The sequence below is a fragment of the Oncorhynchus kisutch genome, linkage group LG3 (assembly GCF_002021735.2).
Source record: "Oncorhynchus kisutch isolate 150728-3 linkage group LG3, Okis_V2, whole genome shotgun sequence".
Lineage (NCBI taxonomy): Eukaryota > Metazoa > Chordata > Actinopteri > Salmoniformes > Salmonidae > Oncorhynchus > Oncorhynchus kisutch.
The window spans coordinates 22,756,469-22,781,581 of record NC_034176.2 but is presented as its reverse complement, the minus strand read 5'-3'; the positions used below and the strand labels follow the sequence as shown (position 1 = coordinate 22,781,581).

At 42.9% G+C, this 25,113-nt stretch overlaps 2 protein-coding genes across 2 annotated transcripts; one reads left to right on the top strand and one right to left on the bottom strand.

Moving 5' to 3' along the window:
- Window positions 1-843: 843 nt before the first annotated feature.
- gstt1a (glutathione S-transferase theta 1a) lies at window positions 844-3,909 on the bottom strand. Its single transcript, XM_020470332.2, has 5 exons — window positions 3,717-3,909; window positions 3,092-3,179; window positions 2,748-2,904; window positions 1,893-2,069; window positions 844-1,707 (listed from the first exon to the last, which is right to left on the bottom strand). The coding sequence occupies exons 1-5, from the start codon at window positions 3,826-3,828 to the stop codon at window positions 1,507-1,509; spliced, it is 735 nt and encodes a 244-aa protein (XP_020325921.1). The 5' UTR covers window positions 3,829-3,909; the 3' UTR covers window positions 844-1,506.
- A 5,457-nt stretch (window positions 3,910-9,366) lies between these two features.
- Window positions 9,367-25,089, top strand: LOC109871723 (stromelysin-3-like). The gene is made up of 8 exons (XM_020462694.2): window positions 9,367-9,613; window positions 19,935-20,200; window positions 20,927-21,070; window positions 21,483-21,616; window positions 21,766-22,007; window positions 22,422-22,626; window positions 22,971-23,231; window positions 23,353-25,089. Exons 1-8 carry the CDS (start codon window positions 9,503-9,505, stop codon window positions 23,469-23,471), a joined length of 1,482 nt encoding a protein of 493 aa, XP_020318283.1. The 5' UTR covers window positions 9,367-9,502; the 3' UTR covers window positions 23,472-25,089.
- Window positions 25,090-25,113: the final 24 nt, after the last annotated feature.

The following is a 25,113-nucleotide window of genomic DNA, read 5'->3' as shown; positions in this document are numbered from 1 at the left end:
GGAGTGTGGCTTTATGTACAGTGCCTAGTGAAAGTCTACACTATTTCAATGTCAGTTTCATTTTTCAGAGGGACAATTATACAAATGTTAATGCCGAAGACACACCAGCATGGTGCTGAGTGTTCCTGAGTTGACCAGTAGCAGTCCTGACTTGAATCTTTGACAATCAGAGGCAAAGTTTGATTATGGCTGTCCATCAATGATTACCAGCCAAATTTACTTAGCTGGAGCAATTTTAACAAAAACAATGGATAGAGTTGTGCAGATTTGGTAGAATCTTATTCAAAATGATTCACAGCTGTAATTTCTGCCAAAGGCACTTCCACCAAGTACAAACTCTGGAGTGTGAAGACATATGCAAATCTTATGCAAGACATCTTTCTTTAATATTTTTATTAACTAAGAAAATGTTCTATAAATGTAACTTTGTTAATGTGAAGCAGGTTGGGTAGATAAGCAGGGGAAAAATCCACTAAAAATCCAATTTTTTCCTTTTTTAGATCTACATAATTTTATTAAGGCAGCAAAAGGTGAAAACTGTGCCAGGGATGTGTAGAATTTCACTAGGCACTGTAAATGAAATGGGAAGAGTTTGAAGAATGTTCTTTCAGGTTTTGGACTTTTGCATATCTCATCAAATAGTACTTTACATTCTATTGTTAATTGGGCATTTTCTTTTTAGAACTAAACCGTTTTGGAAAAATGGGAAGAGTTTAAAGAATTTTCTTTCAGGTTTTGGACTGCAGAACCTTTGCATCTCTCACCAAATAGTACTTTACATTCTATTGTTTATTTTTATTTTTAAGAATTAAAAAAAATTGGAAAAAATTGGAAAAAGACACATTTAGATTTTATTTGATTTATTATCAAGAAAGTAAGTGTTTATTCTAATAACAGCTTGGTCTCATAGACTAGACGTAACATAGTAAATGTAAATCCGGGACTCTCAAATTAGTATGATATGTTATATTTGGTATGGTAACATAAGACAGATGGTTACTTAAGGCAAAAAGTAGGGTGGTTAGTCAGGGTGGCTGGATGGGCATATAACGGGAACGTCTAGCAACCCAAAGGTTGTGTGTTCTGAATCTCATCACGGACAACTTTAGCATTTTAGATAATTAGCAACAACTTACTACTTTTTAGCTACTTTGCAACTACTTAGCATGTTAGCTAACCCTTCTCTTAACCCCTAACCCCTAGCCTAGTTAACTTTAGCCACCTAGCTAACGTAACATATTGTATGAATTGCAATCTGTAACATATCATATGAATTGTAATTTGTAACATATCACACAAAATGGTTGATGGAGTTCCACAAATTAATACATACAATACGAAATATAACATATCATACTAATTGGAGTATCGGATGTGCGTTTACTATGTTACGTCTAAACTTGGGTTCAGGTTGCTAATAAAATGTGCAAAGACATACAAAAATTAAGACAAAAATGAAAAGCATTGTCACACAATACTTGGTGGTCAAAATGTTCTCATCATGAGTTAGTTGAACATCTTCTGTATCTTTGGCTTGAGAAATTCCAGCATTCCATTGTTTTCAAAGGTTTGAGGCAGGCTGGCCACATCCATGATGGTCTTGTGAGCTTCGTCAAAGAGAGCCTCGCCAAGCTCCATTTTTACCCTGTCTCTCCAGGCACCGAGAGTGGGCCTGTTCTCAAACAAATCCAGACCAGTGCCAACCGGCTGAAAAACATGCACACACAGGAAAACCCATATAATTTCAGGGAAAGTACAGCGCAAATCTGCAACCAAAGACATTGGGAGGGACATTTACAACAGTTAGTGAGAGAATCTCTCACACAATAGCTTCAAAATCATGCACAACTCACACTTCCCTAAGCTTTCACATTTTACAAATGTAATGTCACCTGCATGATCTCTACTATTGCCACCAGGTCTGCTAGTGAGATCTTTTCCCCAATGATGAAGGGTCTGTCATCCAGGAACTTCTCCTCAAACACCTTCAGAGACAGTATCAGGTCCTCCATAGCAGAGTCCATTTTCTCCTTAGGGACGTCTGAACCAGTTATGATGGGAACTATTGCCTGAAAATATGTAAATATTTAAAAAATTTCACTTGTGTCTATACCCATACTTATTCAATATGGTTTAAAGGTAGACTGAGCAAAATGAAGTTGCCACGAACAGCACCGGAGATATTGAAATTAGCAAGTTGCAACACTGTTCACAGTGTGGTAGCCAGGGCACCAAAACAACAAAGAAGTTGAGCCTCGCGCTTCAATTCTCTTAGTTGTTCTGGAAATCGACCCACTATGCTGTTTACTTTATGCACCTGAGTCATGTCGCTGAGTCTACATTTAATAAAATAATCCAGCAATAAAATGTCTATTCACCAATGATGCTAATGATTTCCTTCAGTCATTAACTAAGTTATTACGTAAGAAATGATTTGTGTACAAATGGTTCAATAACCAGCCAAGGTCCACACTTAGAAAAAAAGCTTACAAAAGGGTTCTTGGGCTGTCCTCATATGAGAACCGTTTTTGGTTCTCCTATGGAACAGAAACAAACCTGAAAGTTCCGTTCCAAACCTGTGGAACGGAACCAAACCTGAAACCAAAAGGGTTCTACCTGGAACCAAAAATGGTTCTTCAAAGGGTCCTCCTATGAGGACAGTCTAAGAACCCTTTTAGGTTCTAGGTAGAACCTTTTTTTCTAATTGCAGTTCCACTTACAGGACATATTGGATGTTTATATCTTACCCTGAACCAGAACACCTTTGAGCCATGGGCTCGCATGGCTGCGTGTTGCCAAGACAGGTACTCGTTGACCCGGGCTCGCTTTTGCAGGTCTGCTGGGTACCAGTGGTCTGAATCTGAGGTGCCAAATTTTTCAGCCAGGTACTTTAGGATGGCAACACTAAAAATAAGGAGAGATATACAATTAATTTAAGGAACTCCCTAGAAACCTAATTAGAGTCGACATGTAACCCACTAGGCACCCACTTATTCAACGTCTATTCCACGTTGGTTCAAAGTCATTTCATTGAAATGTTGATTCAACCAGTGGGAAGTGTCTCTGTGTAGATTACTGTAGGCTACTTTACCTCTCTGTAAGAATGAAGTCTCCATCTCTCATGACCGGAACCTTTCTCACCACACTGATCTTACCAAAGTCTTCCCCATACTGCTGGCCTGAGGAGCAAAACAATTGTGACACTGATTTATCCAATATTACTTTTAAGAAAATATAGTTATTTTGTTGTTATAATGAATTTACACATATAGCATGATGATTATCTTTGTGAAAAAACTTTTCCATATACAGTATGTCTTTCATGTTTCATGACTTCTATCTAGTTATTGGGTCCAGTTAGATATTACCTTCTGAATAAACAAACAAGGTCATTATGTAACAAGTTCAAAGTTTGCAATTGGTTGTTTTCACCTAGAAGTTTATGGCCTACATATATACATATAAAATCGAACTTTCATTGTCATAATAGGCTAGGCTACTTCCTAACTGTATTTGCAGTAGGCCCATATTTACTAAAATGGTTGGGTGCTTGCTTCAAAATAATATTTTTTGGATTTACCTCGAATAGAATTTCACTATATTTGAACATATTTTATACACACCAAAACTCTGTTGTGTAGAAGTCGTCAACATAAATACTATATATTCAATATAAACGTTATAAATCACATTCCAAATATCTCGCAGTAGCCTACCTGTAGCCAGATTAACAAACTTGAAATCAAACGGAATGTTTGTTTTCTTTGCAAAAATGAACACAGAGCGACATGGCTGAGAGTGCAGATCAAGATACAATTCCAACGGCATTTTCACAGATGTAGAAGGGATGTTATGTACCGAATCTCTTCCCAGCACCCGCTATCCTTTATGTTGGTATGGAGCCCCTCCCATATAGTCAAATGATTATAAAGGGTTCCGACAGTTCAATGTGGTGTCTGCTTCTGGTTGTCGGGTCAGGCGTTGGCAACATTTTGTAAATGTTTATAAAATTATCCAGACAAAATAACTGAGCCATAAAGGCGACTCAATGGACCATGCTATGATTCAGTTATTATTTGCATATAGACTGTTTTATTATAATGTCATATAATGAGCAATGTCTCAGACAGTTATTGTTTGCGAGTCTGGATCATTTCATGAACACATTTTTGGGCATTCACTAAGTGCAATTTACATTTTTTTTATTTTACCAAAGTTGATGACCAGTGATACAGCTGAAACAGTAGTGCAGTTGATAACTAGCGTTGTCGATTTCACCACAGTATTGATCATGTTATAAGTAGGTCAAGTCTTTTGTTTACTAAGATAATGGGCCTTTAAGACAGATTTGGGAGGAAGGCATAAGTCCAGAGACTCTCACCCAGGGACATCACGCACCCCAAAAATTTGAGGTGTCACAAAGTACATGAGAATGGCATTTTGCATTTTATAAAAATCCGAAACAGCTTTTTCCTACAATCTAGAGCCATAATTGTTATGCTTAATTTTATGTAAAAATATATATTTGTATTTATATGTATATTTTTCTGCATAGCTAAAGCATACCACTTGAGCTGTCTGTATTTTTTTTTAATGAACTAAATATGCTTTTCTGCATCAATGCTAAGATCTATGTGAAAGATTGAAAGGAATGTGAGTCTTATTCAGTACATTTAGTTATTGCATGCTTTTTTCAAGTCTACCAACCTTGCCTGCAGGTATGCCAGCTAAGATAGTTAGACAAGCTAACTACTCTAATTTGATAGCCTGAAATGGCTTCTTGGTAGTTAGTTATGAGGTTGGGAGATTAGGAACCTATCTGGGCTAGCTAAAGCCTACTTCAGAAAATTCCTAGATGGCTAGTGTTATTACAGAGAAACAACAACAACTAAACATTATGTGAAATTATTATTATTGGAAACAGGACAAATCTTACAGGGCATGTTCCCCTGTGCCCACTATGGGCATGACAACTCTGCTCTCAACCCCCAGAGACAAGGGCCTGGTCTAACAATGGTTTTGGTTAACTGGCAGTCCGTTTAAACTCTTTCATCTCCACTTGGAATGCAGTAGACTCCTGTAACATTTAGCAAATGAATAAATGGGCTCAACAGCCTTGGAGAGTACATGCGTGTCCCTGATGACGGCATGTGAATATTGTCATTTTTGTTCAGCAGTGTCTCAGAACACCTGACATAGATAGCCCTATTGCCCAAGTTTCAGATGTTTTTGTCACTTCCACTCTGCATGCACAGTTCTGTCAAATCAATTCAAATCACATTTTATTTGTCATACCCTTTTAAAAAAATAGAAAAATAATAACACGAGGAATAACTACACAATGAGTAACGATAACTCCGCAATATACACAGGGTACCAGTAGCAAGTCGATGTGCAGTGGTACAAGGTAATTGAGGTAGATATGTACATATAGGTAGGGATAAAGTGACTAGCCAAGAGGATATATGTTAAGCAGTAACAGCAGCGCATGCGATGAGTCAAAAAGGTTATTGCAAAATGGGGTCAATGCAGATAGTCAGGTTAGATATTTGGTTAACTATTTAACTAATTATTTAGCAGTCTTATAGCTTGGGGGTAGAAGCTGTTCAGGGTCCTTTAGGTTCCAGACTTGCTTCGGCTATTGCTTGCCATGCGGTACCAGAGGGAACAGTCTATGACTTGAGTGGTTGGAGTCTTTGACCATTTTTATGGCCTTCCTCTAACACCTCTTGGTATAGAGGTCCTGGATGTCAGGGAGCTAGGCCCCAGTGGTGTACTGGGCCGTACGCACTAGAGGTCGACCAATTCATCGGAATGGCCGATTAATTAGGGCCTATGTCAAGTTTTCATAACAATCGGAAATCTGTATTTTTGGACACCGATTTGGCCGATTTTTAAAATATATTTTTATACACCTTTATTGAATCTTTATTTAACTAGGCATGTCAGTTAAGAACACATTCTTAATTTCAATGACGGCCTAGGAACGGTGGGTTAACTGCCTCGTTCAGGAGCAGAACAACAGATTTTTACCTTGTCAGCTCGGGGGATTCAATCTTGCAACCTTACAGTTAACTAGTCCAACGCTCTAACCACCTGATTACATTGCACTCCACGAGGAGCCTACCTGTTACGCAAATGCAGTAAGCCAAGGTAAATTGCTAGCTAGCATTAAACGTATCTTATAAAAAACAAACAATCAATCAATCAATCATAATCACTAGTTAACTACACATGGTTGATGATATTACTAGTTTATCTAGCGTGTCCTGCGTTGCATATAATCGATGTGGTGCGTATCGTTGCTCCAATGTATACCTAACCATAAACTTCAATGCCTTTCTTAAAATCAATACACAGAAGTATATATTTTTAAACCTGCATATTTAGCTAAAAGAAATCCAGGTTAGCAGGCAATATTACCCAGGTGAAATTGTGTCACTTCTCTTGCATTCATTGCACGCAGAGTCAGTGTATATGCAACAGCTTGAGCCGCCTAATTTGCCAGAATTTTACGTCATTATTGTAAGGGATTTCCTCCTCTTCTTCCGAAGAGGAGAGGCGAAACGGATCAGAGGACCAATATGCGGCGTGGTAAGTGTCCATGGTTCTTTTAATATGAAAATTTACTCATGAACAACTGATACAACAAAAACAAGAAACGTGTGAAACCCTCAACAGCCCTATCTGGTGCAAAACACAAAGACAGGAACAATCACCCACAAACACACAGTGACACCCAGGCTACCTAAGTATGATTCTCAATCAGAGACAACTAATGACACCTGCCTCTGATTGAGAACCATACTAGGCTGAAACATAGAAAACCCCAAATCATAGAAAATCAAACATAGACTGCCCACCCAACTCACGCCCTGACCATACTAACTAAATACAAAACACAGGAAATAAAGGTCAGAACGTGACAATTATGACATAACATTGAAGGTTGTCCTTCTTTTCCCTCTGTCAATCAGGTTAGTATTGTGGAGTAAATACAATGTTGATCCATCCTCAGTTTTCTCCTATCACAGCCATTAAACTCTGTAACTATTTTATAGTCACCATTGGTCTCATGGCGAAATCCATGAGCGGTTTCCTTCCTCTCCGGCAACTGAGTTAGGAAGGACGTCTATCTTTGTAGTGACTGGGTGTATTCATACACCATCCAAAGTGTAATTAATAACTTCACCATGCTCAAAGGGATACACATTGTCTGCTTTTTTATTTTTACCCATCTACCAATAGGTGCCCTTCTTTGCAAGGCATTGAAAAACCTGGGTTGAATACTTATTAACATTTCAGCTTCTCAGTTTTTATTAATTTGTAAACATTTCTAAAACATATTCTGGGGTATTGTGTATGTGACTAAAACATATATACATTTTATAAATTCTAAATTCAGGCTGTAACATAACAAAATGTGTAAAAAGTTAAGGGGTGTGTAAACTTTCTGATTGCACTGTACACAATAATACATAGATTTACAGATGAACCAATATTAACATGAGTTGAGTATTAGGCTACTGTACAGAGAATGTTACTCACACAGACTGGAGTTTGAAACAGACCTGACATGTTATTAAGGCTAAGGTTTATATATCAAACACCTCTTAGGATTTATAGCTGGCCCTCTCTGTAAAGACCAGTGTGATTTTCTCAGTGTTGCTCACAGGTGATATTAAACAGAAACCCTTTCCTGAGAAGGGAATACAAGGTCCTGAAGACATCACACTGGTGTTTGCCATTTGAAACAGACTGAGGCAGAGAGGCCTAATGCAGCCAAGCTTTAAAATTCATTTCACCCCCACCCAGCGGATGATCTCACTGGAGAGCAATGCAGCGCACAGTTTGGAGTCAAAATTCTAAACATACAGCAGAGGAAATCGATCCGTTCCAACATTATATAATCTGTGCATCTGATAAACAAACAATAGCTTCAATTCATAGTACATTGGGTAAAGCTATGTTTTTAGGTTCAAGGGCAAAATACTACAACAATAAACAATATACTTTTTTATGTGCTGTAGTTAGTGGAGCATAATGCTTGCAATAGTCCATACTATTCATTGAGTTCATGTCACCTGAACAAAGGTATTCACCTCATCATGTATCTGTCTGACCAACAGGGGGCCAATGAGGTAGGTGAGATGAGGTGGTTGAGAGGGACACTGAGGTCAGTGTTCAACCACCTGGCCCTGGTTCAAGAGAGAAACAGTAATCAAGAAGGATGGGCAGTGGGCACAGCACTGGATTATTGGGAATATATTTCCTGGAAGGTCTTACCTTCTTGTTGGGTGTCCACTCAAGTCTTCAAGTCCTTGAAATGCTTTAGTTAGTTTTAGTCAGCAATTTCAAAGTCATTCACACACACGCACGCGCACAAACACACACACCTCTTTATACTATAACTTTCTGTTAACAAGCCCACTGTGGTTTGTGTGTTGTAATTCTCTTTCAGAAAAATGTGATTTATTAGGGCTTTTTCCCTGTGCCTACCTACCTGTATGTAATTAAATAAACTAGCCCTGTTAAACTCCCCAATCCTGTTATTTAATGCCCATCCTTACTGAAATCAACTTAAATAGAGTTTGACTGCCTCTCTGTGGCTTAAATGCCTTGCTGTCGCTTAAATGCCTTTCTGTGGCTTGAATGCCTTTCTGTGGCTATAAATGCCTTCTGTGGCTTGAATGCCTTCTGTGGCCTAAATGCCTCTGTGGCTTAAATGCCTTTCTGTGGCTTGAATGCCTCTGTGGCTTAAATGCCTTTTGTGGCTTAAATGCCCTGTGGCTTAAATGCCCACTGTGGCTTAAATGCCTCTCTGTGGCTTAAATGCATCTATGGCTTAAATGCCCTCTGTGGCTTAAATGCCCCTGTGGCTTAAATGCCTTGCAGTTGCTTTTGCAGCTTTTTTTGTGGCTGGTGTGACTTGTCAATTTGGAGATGGGCACCACTCCTAGGACCAAAGTTTGGGTTATGAGAGTTGTTGTGACACAATATTTCCAAAATCAAAGACAAAAATGGTGAATGGGCTGTTGTTATATGGAAACAATCGCACAACTTGTTGCAAACGAAATGTATGTAGCCTACAGTATGTGTCATTACCAGTTGGCTGAAATGAATAGCCATACGTGTATTAATATCAATCCAAAAATAAACCAACACCTTCAATAGCGTTGTTGAAATATTTATTGATGAATAACACATTTGAGTTTCACATAAGTCATTTTTTCCAAAGAGAAAATGCATTAGTTTCCTATTCTTTCAATTGCAGGTAGATTATCCGTTTTGAATCCCAAAAAAATCCATGTTAGCGCAGCACAAAATGGGTTAAATGTTACGTTGTTGCGGGTGGAATTATCACTCCAGAGTCCAGACTATAAAACGCGTATTTGAAGAAAGAACACAGAATCAGAACCTATATAAGAGCCCACAAGAAGCTGCGCCGTCACTCTTCGGCTGAAGAGAGAGCTGAAGAAAGAGCTGTCCACGGGTCCAGAAGATGATGATAATGATGCAGACTTCTGTCCTATCTTGGGTCTTTACGCTGCAATGCCTCCGAAGCATGCATTGTTCGCCAGTGCCCGAAGCAATCAGGTACAAAGCGACTCCGGTGAGTGCAGAATACTTTAGTTGTATTACTTTTTCTTTGTTTGATAATATCTTTCAGCAGACACAAATATCTTGATAGTGCAATTACTGGAAGTTTCATCGGTGTTGCAAGTCACTGCCAATTATTATTAGTGCATTCCCAATTCACCTGCTATTTCAAATCATGCACACATGAGAGTTCAGAAAAGTTCTTAGTTGTGAATCCCAGTTTTCCAGGCTTTTTCGAATGTTCAGTGTGCTATACCCACACTACAGTGTGCTTTATTACAGTTATGATTATGCTTCGCCCTGGTTGACCGACACCAACCTGGTAAATCTTTAAAACCCATCTGTCAAAACAAATAATCTTGTAGATTTTATGCTCAGTATTATTAGAAGGGCTCTATGTCAATACTTACACGGAACCCAAACCGGCTGCGCGCGTGCGCTATCGTGCATAAATGTATTTTGTCCCCCCACACCAAACGCGTTCACGACACGCAGGTTAAAATAGCAAAACAAACTCTAAACCAATGACATTAATTTGGGGACAGGTCGAAAAGCATTAAACATGTATGGCTAGTTAGCTTGCTCTTGCTAGCTAATTTGTCCTATTTAGCTAGCTTGCTGTTGCTAGCTAATTTGTCTTGGGATATAAACATTGAGTTGTTATTTTACCTGAACTGGGAAAAAAATGAAAACATATTTTTTTTAAAAATCTGAACTGCACAAGGTCCTCTACTCCGACAATTAATCTACACATAAAACGGCCAACCGAATCGTTTCAAGTCATCTCTCCTCCTTCCAGGCTTTTTCATCTTTGAACTTATATGGTGATCACATCTAAACTTTCATAGTTTTACCACGACTACTGGCAAAACAGTTCGTCTTTCAATCACCCACGTGGGTATAACCAATGAGGAGATGGCGCGTGGGTTCCTGCTTCTATAAACCAATGAGGAGATAGGAGAGGCAGGACTTTCAGCTCGATCTGCGTCAGAAATAGGAATGACTTCTATTTTGGCCCTTGGCATCGCAGACGCTCGTTGGCGCACGCGAGCAGTGTGGATGCAATAATTGAATAACATGGATTTCAAAATGTATTTTGCGTCGCTTGCGCACCCGACGTGTTCGGTCTGGTCAGCATGTTAGTGTTAAGATGATGAACCTGTGCAGTGGACAAAGTGTCATATCTTTCGAAGATGACCGATATGAAATGAGTATATTACAACATCATATTTTAAAGTGGCAATCAGCAGTTGCTACATCCATTTTTGGATTTATACAGTTGTGATATGTATCCATTGATTTTTTTAAGAATATAATTTATAAATGATTTATGAGCTTAGATTAAGGTACCCGATCAAACCCTAAAATATAAGCTTGTTTCACTTGAATGTTTGTTAATAACAATGTAAATGTAAACAAACACTATATAGCCTTAAAACATGGTTAAAACTATAATTTTGATGTCAAGGATGATCAGTCCTTGCATTCATAGCTCTGTCTATGAATTTGAGAGTGGTTACATGTTTCCAGCCCGTCCCTCAGCTTTTTACCGAAACAGGGCTGGGAGAAGCTTTATTATTGTTTCAATTGCTGATTTGCCCTTTAAACACTGCCTCATTAATCCTAAACAAAAATATTTATCTGTCAAACACATAACCCTCCCAGGATGGGACTAAGTCTAAGCAATGTGGCATTTAGAAACTTCACAGAGCCACTGCCACAACATCAACACTGACATGTAAAAGGCTTTTATTTTCAACCTTCTTACAATGTTAATTGATCTGATATCTAACATTTGTGCTACCATGGCACAACTGAAAGTCCTGCAGGGTATGGGCGTGTGGTAAATAGAGAAGGTAATTGAGTTCTTGTCTCCGCAGGGCAGGAAACGATAATAACTGGTCTGTAAAGACATTTTGTCAACAACTCTGTGAATGAGAGGATAAAGAGGGAAGCTCCACATTGCCATTGGGGGTGTTTTATTGTCCAAATTGATGTTTTAGATTATGTATTGCTGATAACTTGCAATATTAGCCTACTGCCTCAATGACAGAGATTATCGGCTTCTTGATGAAAACTGGAAAAAATGCAAACTCATTAATTTGAGAATGTCTGAGGTAGCCTACTGTAAACCAACTGTATGAAGGACCAAGTATGACAAACGTCCCCTCAATGTCATGGAGGAAAAGTTGTTAGTTTAGTTTCTACTCTCTTCCTTTACCGAAATTACTTGCAGCTGCGATGGCAACACATGCAAATAATAATTAATTGTTATGTCTAGTTGTTAACTGAACTGGAAAGCGTAATCTGTAGTTTTGTCAATTTGTTTCCCATTGTTGACAAAAGAGTTGGTGATTATACAAGCAGGAACAAGTTTCTCTGTATCTGGGTCAGGAAACACAGAGCCTGTTTGCTCTCACAGGGAAAATGAAGGGAAAATAATACGATGGGCTCAATGTTTGGATATCCCTTTGTGAATAAAAGCCATGTCCCTTGGTTTTTCTTCCTGTTTTGCTCCATTAGTTCTGTCCTCTGGCCAAACTGACTGCTAGACATCCATGAGACTGGAAGTGACATCAGAGATTACTAGCCTCAGTTTCCATAGCATTCACCTATTGAATTAAGTCACAGCAGGGCACAAAACCCAGTTAATGTGTGATCAGGTCATGCAAGGTGAGGGTGGCATTATCCCCCTGATTCTCTGCTTGGCAGATAGAGAATCTGGAAGCCTGAGGTCTCAGGGGAGGAAGTTTGTTTGCCAGGAAAGATAAAAGAGCACAGTAAGAACCCAGGAGATTTGCAACCGATTTTCTATTGCCTGGTGTTACTGATTGTGGCTGATGTATTGGATTAAGGAGGATAAGGAGGCAGATACCAAGGCATGTGTTGATAGTGGTGCATCTATCTTTCACCTCATCAGTTGAATCTTCTATCCTGTTATAGTGAAACAGTTTGTCTGTATTTACTCAGTAGTATACATACCCTCTCCAAATCAAGACCATATCCGATGCATTGTGTAAACATTACCAAGTTGCTCCGTTTGCAGACAATGTCCTCTAGTATTGTTCCTATATGAAAGGGTTTAAGTGTCCTCCTTTTTTACAAATTCTTACAAGAACTGACAATGTCCACATTTTATAATGTCTAGGCTTTAGGATACTTGTATACTTGTACAGACATGTTGAGTTGTGCTCTTTGAATACCACTCTGTCACTCCACTGCAGTGACTCACAGATCTTGTCATCACTGTAACCAGAAGATAGATGTGTCCATACATGTAATGGATCCCCCTCCCAAAACATGTTGGTTCCAAACACAATGATAAAACATCCTGAGTCACCTAGAGCCCTCTTTTGGAGGGTGAACTACTTCGTAAATGGCATCTTGCATAGTCATCAGGACAGAAGATGATGGACTGACTGTGTCTCCCAGGGCTTAGCTGAGAAACACTGTGCCAGAGACTCCTATAAGGATATCCTCTGTCTGCTCTCAGATGATGTGGGAACACGCAAACCGGCTGCAGACAAGTCAATATTGTCTGGGGACCTCTGCTCCTCCAATAGCTCTACTACCCAGAGTGGTCATCTATGTAATGCGTCTGTGTGTAGCTGGTGAGATGAATCAGGCGCAGGACAGCAGATATGAGTAATGAAAGCAATTTTACTCAAATATATATATTTATACACGTCGTATAAATACAAGGCCACAAATACAGACCGCAATACAATAAACAATTACTCACAAACAAACATGGGGGAACAGAGGGTTAAATAATGAACAAGTAATTGGGGGATTGAAACCAGGTGTGTAAGACAATGACAAAACAAATGGAAAATGAAAAGTGGATCGGCGATGGCTAGAAGGCCGGTGACGTCGACCGCCGAATACCGCCCGAACAAGGAGAGGGATCGACTTCGGCGGAAGATGTGACAGTACCCCCCCCCCTTGACCGCGTGCCGACACTGACCTTGGGGACGACCCGGAGGACAAGGCGCAGGGTGATCCAGATGGAGACGGTGGAACTCCCGCAGCAACGAAGGGTCCAAGACGTCCTCCACCGGCACTGGCGGTAGGAACCTCCCCCACCTCAGACTCCTAGAGTGGACCGGCCACCACAGGCCCGAGGAGAGACACATGGAACGAGGGATTAATACGGTAATCTGGGGGAAGCTGTAACCTGTAGCATACCTCGTTCAGTCTTCTCAGGATTTTGAATGGCCCCACAAACCACGGACCCAGCGTCCGGCAGGGCAGGCGGAGGGGCAGATGTTGGGTCGAGAGCCAGACCCGGTCCCCTGGTGCGAACACCAGGGCCTCACTGTGGTGGCGGTCGGCGCTCGCCTTCTGCCGCCTCACGGCCCGTTGCAGGTGCACATGGGTGGGCTCCCAGGTCTCCTCTGAGCGCTTAAACCATTCGTCCACTGCAGGGGCTTCGATCTGGCTCTGATGCCAAGGTGCCAGAACCGGCTGATACCCCAGTACGCACTGGAAGGGAGAGAGGTTAGTAGAGGAGTGGGGAAGTGAGTTCGGGGCCATCTCTGCCCAAGGGATGAACGCCACCCACTCCCCCGGCCGGTCCTGGCAATATGACCGCAGAAACCTACCCACATCCTGGTTTACTCTCTCCACCTGCCCATTACTCTTGGGGGGAAAACTTGATGTGAGGCTGACCGAGACCCCCAGACGTTACATGAACGCTCTCCAGAACCTGGACGTGAACTGATCAGAGACTATGTCCTCAGGCACCCCGTAGTGCCAGAAGACGTGAGTGAACAGGGCCTCCGCAGTCTGTAGTGCCGTAGGGAGACCGGGCAAAGGGAGGAGACGGCAGTACTTAGAAAACCGATCCACAACGACCAAGATCGTGGTGTTGCCCTGCGAGGGAGGAAGATCCGTCAAGAATCCCACCGACAGGTGCGACCACGGCCGTTGTTGAACGGGTAGGGGTTGTAACTTCCCTCTGGGCAGGTGCCTGGGAGCCTTGCACTGGGTGCCCACTGAGCAGGAGGAAACATAAACCCTCACGTCCTTGGCCAAGGTGGACCACCAGTACTTCCCACTAAGGCAACGCACCGTCTGACCAATGCAAGGATGACCAGAGGAGGGTGACATGTGGGCCCAAGAGATCAAACTGTCGCGGACAGCAGACGGATTGTACAGGTGCCCAGCTGGACACTGTGGGGGAGTGGGCTCTGTGCGTAACGCCCGCTCGATATCCGCATCCAGCTCCCACACCACCGGTGCCACTAGGCAAGAGGCCGGAAGTATGGGAGTGTGATCCATGGACCGCTCCTCTGTGTCATACATCCGGGACAGTGCATCTGCCTTAGCATTCTGGGAACCTGGTCTGTAGGACAGAGCCCAACATGGCCCACCTTGCCTGGTGAGGATTCAGTCTCCTCAACGCCCGGATGTACTCCAGATGGCGGTGGTCAGTCCAGATGAGGAAAGGGTGTTTAGCCCCCTCAAGCCAATGTCTCCACGCCTTCAGAGCCTTGACAACAGCCAACAGCTCCCGGTCCCCCACATCATAGTTTCGCTCCGCCGGGCTGAGCTTCTTCGAAAAGAAAGCACAGGGGCGGAGCTTTGGTGGTGTGCCCGAGCGCTGAGAGAGCAAGGCTCCTATCTCAGCCTTGGATGCGTCCACCTTCACTATGAACGCCAAAGAGGCATCAGGATGGGCCAGCACGGGAGCCCAGGTAAACAGAGCCTTCAGGTGACCAAAAGCCCTGTCCGCCTCAGCCGACCACTGCAGTCGTACCGGTCCCCCCTTTAGCAGTGAGGTAATGGAAGCCACTACCTGACCAAAACCTTGGATCAACCTCCGGTAGTAGTTGGAAAACCCTAGAAACCGCTGCACTTCCTTTACCGTGGTGGGAGTCGGCCAATTACGCACGGCTGAAATGCGGTAACTCTCCATCTCCACCCCTGATGTGGAAATGCGGTACCCTAGGAAGGAGACGGACTGTTGGAAGAACAGACATTTCTCATGCTCCAACAGTCGACCAAGCACCCTGTGCACCAGGGACACATGCTCTGCGCGTGTAGCGAAGTATATCAGAAAGTCGTCGATATATACACCACTACACCCTGCCTGTGCAGATCCCGGAAAATCTCGTCAACAAAGGCCTGGAAGACTGATGGAGCATTCATCAACCTGTATGGCATGACGAGGTACTCATAGTGCCCTGAGGTGGTACTAAATGCCGTCTTCCACTCGGCCCCCTCCCGGATACGCACCAGGTTGTAAGCGCTCCTGAGATCCAATTTTGTGAAGAAGCGCGCCCCGTGCATTGACTCGATCGCACTGGCTATGAGAGGCAGCGGGTAGCTGTACCTCACTGTGATCTGATTGATACCCCGATAGTCAATACACGGGCGCAGACCTCCATCCTTCTTCTTCACAAAAACGAAACTCGAGGAGGCAGGTGAAGTGGATTGCCGAATGTATCCCTTCCCCAGGAATTCGGAGACATATGTTTCCATAGCCGCCATCTCCTCCTGTGACAGGGGATACACGTGACTCCTGGGAAGTGCTGCGTCTACCAGGAGATTTATCGCATAATCCCCCGGTCGATGGGGTGGTTATTGAGTCACCTTCTTCTTACAGAAAGCGAGAGCCAAATCTGCATATTACGAGGGGATGCGCACGGTGGAGACCTGGTCTGGACTTTCCACCGTAGTCGCACCGATGGAAACTCCTACACACCTCCCTGAGCACTCTCGTGACCACCCCTTGAGAGCCCTCTGTTGCCACGAAATAGTGGGGTCGTGACAGGACAACCAGGGTAGGCCCAGCACCACAGGAAATGCAGGAGAATCAATAAGGAAGGGACTGATTCTCTCCTTGTGACTCTCCTGCGTAACCATGCTTAGTGGAGCGGGGACCTCCCTAATCAGCCCTGACCCTAATGGTCGACTATCTAGGGCGTGCACAGGGAAGGGCATATCCACAGGAACAAGGGGGTCCCTAAACTATGAGCAAATGAACGGTCAATCAAATCAGCAGGGTGTCCAGACAGATGGACAGATCCACCAGAAGGTCCAACGTGAGGGTGGTGTCTTGGCAGGCCAATTCCCGACGAACATCCTCGCGCAGACTGCATCGATCAGGGCCCTGTCGTTCCATCCCGTGCTGGTGGCCAGGGTCCGGTAACCCTGCGCGCTCCTAGTCCTCTGCCTCAGGTGGAACAGACGTTCACCCACCGCTCGACCCTCAGGCGGGTGGTTGAAAATTGCCTGAAAGCGGCGGGTGAACTCTGTGTAATGGTCCAGGGCTTTGCTTGAGAGGCAGGAGACGAGGGCGGACACGCTCTCACGTCCCGAAGGAGCCAGGTGGATGGCCGCCGGGTAGAGCTCCAGCTGGAGTAGGAACCCCTGGCATCTGGCAGCCGTCCCATCATACTCCCTCGGGAGCTCAAGCGGATTCCCGCTGGGACCGGGTGAAGGAGGGGTGGACAGTGGGGCCTGTTGTAGTGGGGCTGGTGAAGGCGCTGGATGACCTCCTGCTCTCTCCCAATGATCCATCATCTGTAACACGCGATCCATGGCGGTGTTCAGACATTGCAACATGGTCCTCTACCTCCACAGGGAGGGCGACTACTCCTGCTGAATCTATTTGAAGGTGAGTAATTCTGTAATTACGTCTGTGTGTAGCTGGTGAGATGAGTCAGGCGCAGGACAGCAGATATGAGTAATGAAAGCAATTTTACTCAAATATATCACAATACACGTCAGAAGACGACACCACTGAACACCACGTGTTGGGTATACACAACATATGCACTGTCACGATCTTTATAACAAGTGGACCAAGATGCAGCGTGGTATGGTTCCATCCTCGTTATTAGGTAGTGAAACTCAAAAAAAACAATAAATCGCAAAGTTACTATAGTGCTCACAGGCAACTATACATATTCAAGATCCCACAAAGCACAAAGGGGAAATGGCTGCCTAAATATGATCCCCAATCAGAGACAACGATAAACAGCTGCCTTTGATTGGGAACCATACCAGGCCAACATAGAAATCTAATTACCTAGATGACCCACCCTAGTAACACCCCGACCTAACCAACATAGAGAATAAAAAGCTCTCTATGGTCAGGGCGTGACATGCACAAATTTTAATATGTGTCCAGACTGTCTGCTCAGTGGACATACATGCAGAAGAGCATATGCAGTACATGCCATAAATGTAAACAAAGACAGGCAATTTGAGGACAGTCTAAGCTTTCATAAGTTCATGGTACAACCCCTGTGACACCATGGAAGTGAACTTTGGCCATTACCCTGTTGGCAATCTGAGGGGAGGAGCTGTGCTTTCTCTCACCTCAGGGGCTAGACTGATCCTTTTGACAGATGGGAGGGAGTTATTGTCAGCAACTTGTCAACAGCACTAATTTCTCTTCTCATTTCCCTTTTTGAAATATGTTGAGTGCACACTCCTCCTGCTTGTTAGCCACGCTTTACAATGCACTGTAGATAGCCCACACTCCCATTCTCATGCAGTTGGGTATACATCTTATTGCCAAACTAGATTTAGAGTGCAAGCCCAAGATCCATATATTAGGGTTAAATTACAAAGTGAAATGCAGGCGGGATGACTGAGAGTTCTGCTGCCTAGTGTTTCTTCCTTGATTGGGGCACATAACTCAGGGTAAGGCCCTCTCGTTTTGAGGTCTGGAGCACATTCCACGAATCCTGCTGGGCATTGTTCCCATTATCCCACAACTCCACAACACTAAAGCCTCACAAAGCAGTAGGCTACCAGAGGGAGGACTGGCTTGACACAATGACAGAATGATTAGGACTTATGTCTGATTATCGTTCATCTAGAATACGCTACACTCTTAGAAAAATATTTGCTATCTAGAACCTTAAAGGGTTATTCGGCTGTCCCCGTAGGACAGCGATCATCAACTAGATTCAGCCGCGGGCCGATTTTTTTCTGGAGCGGATGGTAGGAGGGCCTGAACATAATTACAAATATTTTGTAGACTGCAAATTGACCGCAAGAAGCCCAAACAGATATAATGTTAGACTAAAACATAATCATTTCAAACCTTGCTTACATTTGTATACGGTCACATGTCTCTCTATTATGCATGGGAATTCTTAAATTAAAATCACTTGGAGCTGATTTCCTGTTATTTTTACAGTCTTTTATGTCCAACAATGAAATTCCACAATGAATTATTTTTTTTTACTCAGAAAACATGTGGGGCCTAATAAAACCACCCGGCCCGCAGGCCGCCAGTTGGGGAACCCTGCCATAGGAGAACCCTTTTGGGTTCCATGTACAACCCTTTCCCACAGAGGGTTCTATTTGGAACCCAAAGGGGTTCTAACTGAAACCAAAAAGGGTTCTAACCTGGAACCAAAAAGGGTTCTCCTATGGGCGCAGTAGAAGAACCCTTTTGGAACCCTTTTTTCTAAGAGTGTAGAATACGCTACATCCTCGTGTTCTTAGTGCATTAAGAAATCCAATGTGTTTTACAGTAGCAGTGTCAGAGGAAATGTAAAGACATTTGTGATCATGAAGAGCACCCCAATGCTTCCTGAATTGCAAAGATGTAAAAGGCCTTGAATTGTACAACTTCAAAAAGCCATGGAGACGCTGTGCCACTGACAGTATTTCTCCTCTCTGTAATTTATGCTTGAGGTAGGAGGTGATGAGCAAAGTCATTTCCTCTGGGTTCTGCAGGGGGGTATTTACTGTAATAGTTCCTATGTGTAATGATAACTGACAGTAAAGTAAGCTACAAGCCCACTCCAAGTCAACAAGGGAAACACTCTCTGACAGGCAATGTTTGTTTGTTTACTTATTTCCAGTTATTATTGACCTCTCATACTCCCACTCTCAGAGATACTGACAATCATGTTAAAGGGAAACTTCACATTTTTTCAACTTCATATTCATAATCTCCAGCACCACCCCAATATCAATATATGTGAAAATGGTGCTTTTCTATGTTTTGTAGTAAAATAGGTAGAGGAAGATACGTGTTTCTAATGACATCATCTGTATGCATGTGAGTAGGCATTGCCTACTAATTGTCTACTAATCTTTCTCTATCTATTTTACTACAAAACATAGGAATGCACCATTTTCACATATGTTGATGTTAGGGTGGTGCTGGAGATGATGAATGTGAAGTAGAATGTTGTTTCTTACATTTCCCTTTAAGGCAATGTCAGTGCATGCATGGATTCCAAAAAAGTGCAATGCATTGCGATACATATTTACACCAAATCTATTGTTTTCTAATGCGTTTTAATTAAAGTTGTTCATCCTTATAAGTGACACTTTTGTAAACATGTTATCTATCAAAGGGATGGCTCCAGAGGTTTGATCTCCATGACCTAAAGAAGAGAGGAAGAGTGGCCCATCCTCAGGACACACTCAAAGACACAGCCTTGGCCATAGGAGACCCTGTAAAAGCAGCACTGGTAAATAACAACACTGAGGAGTCTAACCGCCCCCGGTGTGGCGTCCCTGACTACCCCACACTGAAGGATGTCATCTACAGGGGGAGACACAGGCAGAAACGCTTTGTCCTGTTTGGGGGGCGCTTGGAGAAAACTGACCTCACCTACAAGTAAGGATAATAATATTATTATTGTTATTATTATTATTATAGCATAACCACACTCGTGTACAGCTTGAGATGGACTTGGTCCCAACAAAGGAAATAGTATTTGTATCCTGTTTTGGTGCATATTTGCCTGTGTTGGTGGGAAAGGTACTGTATGTTCAGAATCCAGTGTTACTCTATCCATCATTAGTCTCCTGTTTTGGTCATAAAGTAGCTTTTATGGTATTACTTTTCCTCCTTCTGAGACTCACTGTATGGATTGTCTGGGCTGGGCTGTCTGTCGACTGGCTGCTGCCTCTTTGTCTGTGTCTACCCTGGTTACTCTCATTGTGGCTGTTCTTTATCAAAATGCAATGGAATTTAAGAAGCCGTTCAGAGAGAGGAGAGGGGAAGCCACGATGGGCTAATGAGACTTTACAGATGAAGTAAACTGGAAGGAACAGGACTATGATACACTGTTATTTTACAGAGCCTGAGGGTCTATGTAACAGCACACCTATCTGTTGATTTGATGGTTAGATATCAAATGAGAGGGAGGTTCTAGGTATGCAACAAGGCTGGTAGTCTCTGGTGTGTTTTTACAGGCTACAGACTATGGAGTGTGTGTGTGCATGTGTGTGTGTGTGTGTGTGTGCGTGTGCGTGTGCGTGTGTGTGTGTGTGCATGTGTGCGTGGAGTTTACGTCCTCTGATTTATATCTGTTTATATCTATACATCTTTCTTCCTCAGAGTGGTTCGTTTCCCCTGGCAGATGAGCGAAGACAAAGTGCGGCGTGTCCTGCTGGAAGCCCTGAGAGTGTGGAGTGAGGTCACACCCCTCACATTCACTGAGGTCAGCAGTGGAAAGGCTGACATTGTCATTGACTTCACTAGGTACGCATGTGTGTACATTATGTGTATTCAAATGTCCGATTTTAAGTTACTGCTCAGCCAGCATTTTCCTGATATGGATCTCTACTGTAGTTACTGGCATGGAGATAACCTGCCCTGATATGGATCTCTACTGTAGTTACTGGCATGGAGATAATCTGCCCTGATATGGATCTCTACTGTAGTTACTGGCATGGCGATAACCTGCCCTGATATGGATCTCTACTGTAGGTATTGGCATGGAGATAACCTGCCCTGATATGGATCTCTACTGTAGGTACTGGCATGGAGATAACCTGCCCTGATATGGATCTCTTCTGTAGTTACTGGCATGGAGATAACCTGCCCTCATGTGGATCTCTACTGTAGTTATTGGCATGGAGATAACCTGCCCTCATATGGATCTCTACTGTAGTTACTGGCATGGAGATAACCTGCCCTTTGACGGCCCTGGGGGCATTCTAGCCCATGCCTTCTTCCCCAAGACCCACAGGGAGGGCGACATCCATTTTGACTATGATGAGGCGTGGTCCCTTGGCAACTACATGGGTGAGTGTTTTCTTGGCAGGGAACATGCAGGAAATATGGAGAGTTGATTTACATAGAGCTCTATGTAAAATTAGTAAAGTCAGGAGGTATTTCTACAGTTGTAGTGTATTATCTCTGGAGGTGTGACCCTCGCCTTGACTCTACTGCAGGCACAGACCTCCTCCAAGTGGCTGCTCATGAGTTCGGGCATGTTCTTGGCCTGCAGCACTCCCAGGAACCGGGCGCAGTGATGTCCCCCTATTACAGCTTCTCCTATCCTCTGGAGCTGAGCGAGGATGACAAGCTGGGGATCCAATACCTGTATGGCCCTCATCCACATGTCCAGCCCCCATCTCCACCCCAACCACTGCCACAAATCACTACAGATACCAATGAGATCATTAGTAGTATTGTGAGTGTTAATCTCGCCATATTTTTCTTTGGAGGTGCTACACAGGCAGATAATCACAATATAAGACACACAATACAACTGAGATACTAGCCACACAAGAATAAATGTGATACGACAGTATGGAAATGCACTACACTCTTGGAAAAAAGGGTTTCAGAAGGATTATTCGGCTCTCCCCAGAGGAGAGCCCTTTTTGGTTCCAGGTAGAACCCTTTTTGGTTCCAGGTATAACTCTTTTGGGTTCCATGTAGAACCCGCTGTGGAAAGGATTCTATAAGGAAACCAAACGGGTTCTACCTGGAAATAAAAAGGGTTCTTCAAAGGGGTATCCTATTGGGACAGCTGAACAACCCTTATTGGTTCTAGATAGCACAGTTTCTTCTAAGAGTCTAGTGGTCCTCTTTCTGTCTCCAGCCTGACGCCTGCCAGACAGACTTCGATGCTGTGTCTATGATTCGCGGAGAGCTGTTTTTCTTTAAGTCACGCTATGTGTGGCGCATTCGGGAGGGGCGGCTGGAGGCAGGCTACCCCGCGCTGGCATCCCGCCATTGGAGGGGGATTCCAGAGAGCATTGATGCAGCCTTTGAAGACCAATCAGGGAATATCTGGTTCTTTCAAGGTGGGTGACATAGATATTGTGCTGTGGTTAGTTATATTTTATAAGTGTAGGATTAGGTAAGCCCCAAGTTGAAAACTAACAGGTTAACATACATGTAGGCAGACAAGCAGGAAAACAACTGCATTATAGCTTTATGAACTTTTTGGTTAGCCAGAAAAGTGTTATTCTGCAACTTTAAGTAGGGCATGTCAAGAGTGACAAGAGTGTTGAATAGGCAAGAGTTATGGAAACTATGAAAACATAGCCCAGATCCCACAGCAGGGGCATCTACTGTATCTCTCTCTCTCTCTCTCCTCTCTCTCTTCTCTCTCTCTCTCTCTTCTCTCTCTCTCGCGCTATTGCAGGTCAAAGCTACTGGGTGTTTGATGCAGAGAGACAGATCACAGGGCCAGACTCTGTGCAGAGCCTCGGCCTGTCAGTCTCCCACATCCAGGCAGCTCTGCGCTGGGGCCAGGACAACAACTACAACACCTACTTATTCAAGTCAGGCAGCTACTGGAGGTTTAGCCCCAAGGAGAACCGTGTCGACTCTATCTACCCTCGCAACATGCAGGACTGGCGCGGCATCCCCAGTGATGTCGACGCAGCATTCAAGGACCAATATGGTAATATTATGAGTGAATCACCTAATCACCTCAATTTGGGAGTGAGTCTGACATTGAAAAGTTAGATCATAGGATAATTATTTAATTGTATTGATGAATAGATTTTTTCCCCCATTGACAGGCTATGCCCACTTTATCAGAGGGAGGCAGTACTGGAAGTTTGATCCTGTGGAGATGAATTCACTACAGGGGTATCCTCGCTATTTTCACATGGACTTCTTTGGTTGCAGAAATGTATGAGTATCATCAGGTGATAATGCTCTCAATATCAAATTCAAGTCCAAGTCAAGTCCAACCATGCTCTTGTCCTTATGGTCCTTTCAAATACAACTTTATAATCTTGTGCATTTTGGGGAACAAGACCATTTTGCGTAACAAGACCAGAGACAAATTATTTAGGTGAAGACTTTATTACTTCACTTGAGTGATTTCCACAAAATGTTTGCTATTCCTCAAATATGTTTTTGTTTACTCATTATCTTAACACTGAATGGACTAGATCCTTTTTTCTTCTCAGGAAAACACAAATTCAAATGTTTCCTCAGAGTTTGGACTTCATGTGCAGCTATATAGTTGTATTTATTTGTTGCTGGGTTGGGTTTTACTCTGGTGCTATCTAGAACCTTAAAGGGTTCTTCGGCTGTCCCCATAGGAGAACCCTTTGAAGGACCCTTGTTGGAAGGTAGAACCAGGTAGAACCCTTTTGGTTCCAAGTAGAACCATTTTGGATTCAATGTAGAACCCTTTGCAAGAGTGTACGGTCAGAAAAGGCGTTGGTAAAGACCGTGGGCTGAGAAGACAGCGCCATCTGCAGGAGATTAGGAACTGTATCGTGATGTCTAATTTACTCACGAGATGTTGTAGTTTGTTTTCTTCTTAAAGGGAAATATGTTTAAGGCACTGCAATTTTCTATGAAGTCTTTTTTTTCTTTTTACTAATTAAGGTGCTAAGTCTGGAAATCACTGACAATCAGGGACACTTTTTGTCCTCTAAAGTTATGAACACTTACTCACAGTCTTACTTGTAACACGGTCACATTTATGTTCATTCTAAGATAGCTGTACTTAATTCAATAATGGTCCATCCATGGTGCTCTCAGTCAGTTCAAAGGGATGGAATGTTCCATCCTTGGTGCTGCATGATGTGAATCTAAGCCATGATGATAACTTACTTTTTGGAAGGGCCATTCATTGCATTTTGTAAGTGCAGGGCACTGATATGTTTGTTCTTCTTAGCCAGGATGCAGCCTGAGATCCTCTGGTAGGGCACTATTGACCATTCAAAAATCTGGTGTAGGTTGAAAACGAAAGGAGACTGGGCGTTTTCCATTAGGGCCCCTAGCCTTTGAAATGGTCTGCCAGAGGAGACCAGGCTGCAGATTCAGTGGCTCTTTTTAAATCCCTGCTGAAGACACACTTTTATAAAGATGCTTTTAATGTACGATTTAAATGATTTTAATTAGCTATTCTTTCTTTGTTTCTTTGTTAGTACTTTTATTTTATGATGTGAAGCACTTTGTTACCTGTATTGAAAAGCGCTGTACAAATAAAGTTATTATTAGTATTAGTATTATAATATCTGCTTTACTGTAAAATATGTATTTGTGATATTTTTGTCATTGTTTGACAGCCAATAGCCGCAGCCTGGCAGATCTCTTCTAAAGTTTTGGGTGTTGACTATAGAGCTCAGAATCATTTCAAGACATAATTGTCTTTTAATAAAATAGCCATCATCTGTTCTGATTACATATCTTTATGTTTTAACATGTTTTTCTACTCAAATGCCACATTTACTATGCAAATACAAAAATATTAATCATGTACTGTGTTTTGGTACAAATAAAATATTTAAGATTGAGTACATTATCCATTTTTGTGAATC

Excerpts from the sequence above, each read along its gene's own strand:
- gstt1a (XM_020470332.2), bottom strand. The coding sequence starts at position 3,828 with ATGCCGTTGGAATTGTATCTTGATCTGCACTCTCAGCCATGTCGCTCT. Across the intron at positions 2,905-3,091 it reads GACTTCATTCTTACAGAGAG|TGTTGCCATCCTAAAGTACC; the intron begins GTAAAGTAGCCT and ends CCTTATTTTTAG. Across the intron at positions 1,708-1,892 it reads CAATAGTAGAGATCATGCAG|CCGGTTGGCACTGGTCTGGA; the intron begins GTGACATTACAT and ends CATGTTTTTCAG.
- LOC109871723 (XM_020462694.2), top strand. The coding sequence starts at position 9,503 with ATGATGATAATGATGCAGACTTCTGTCCTATCTTGGGTCTTTACGCTG. Across the intron at positions 9,614-19,934 it reads TCAGGTACAAAGCGACTCCG|GGATGGCTCCAGAGGTTTGA; the intron begins GTGAGTGCAGAA and ends TATCTATCAAAG. Across the intron at positions 23,232-23,352 it reads AGCATTCAAGGACCAATATG|GCTATGCCCACTTTATCAGA; the intron begins GTAATATTATGA and ends CCCCATTGACAG.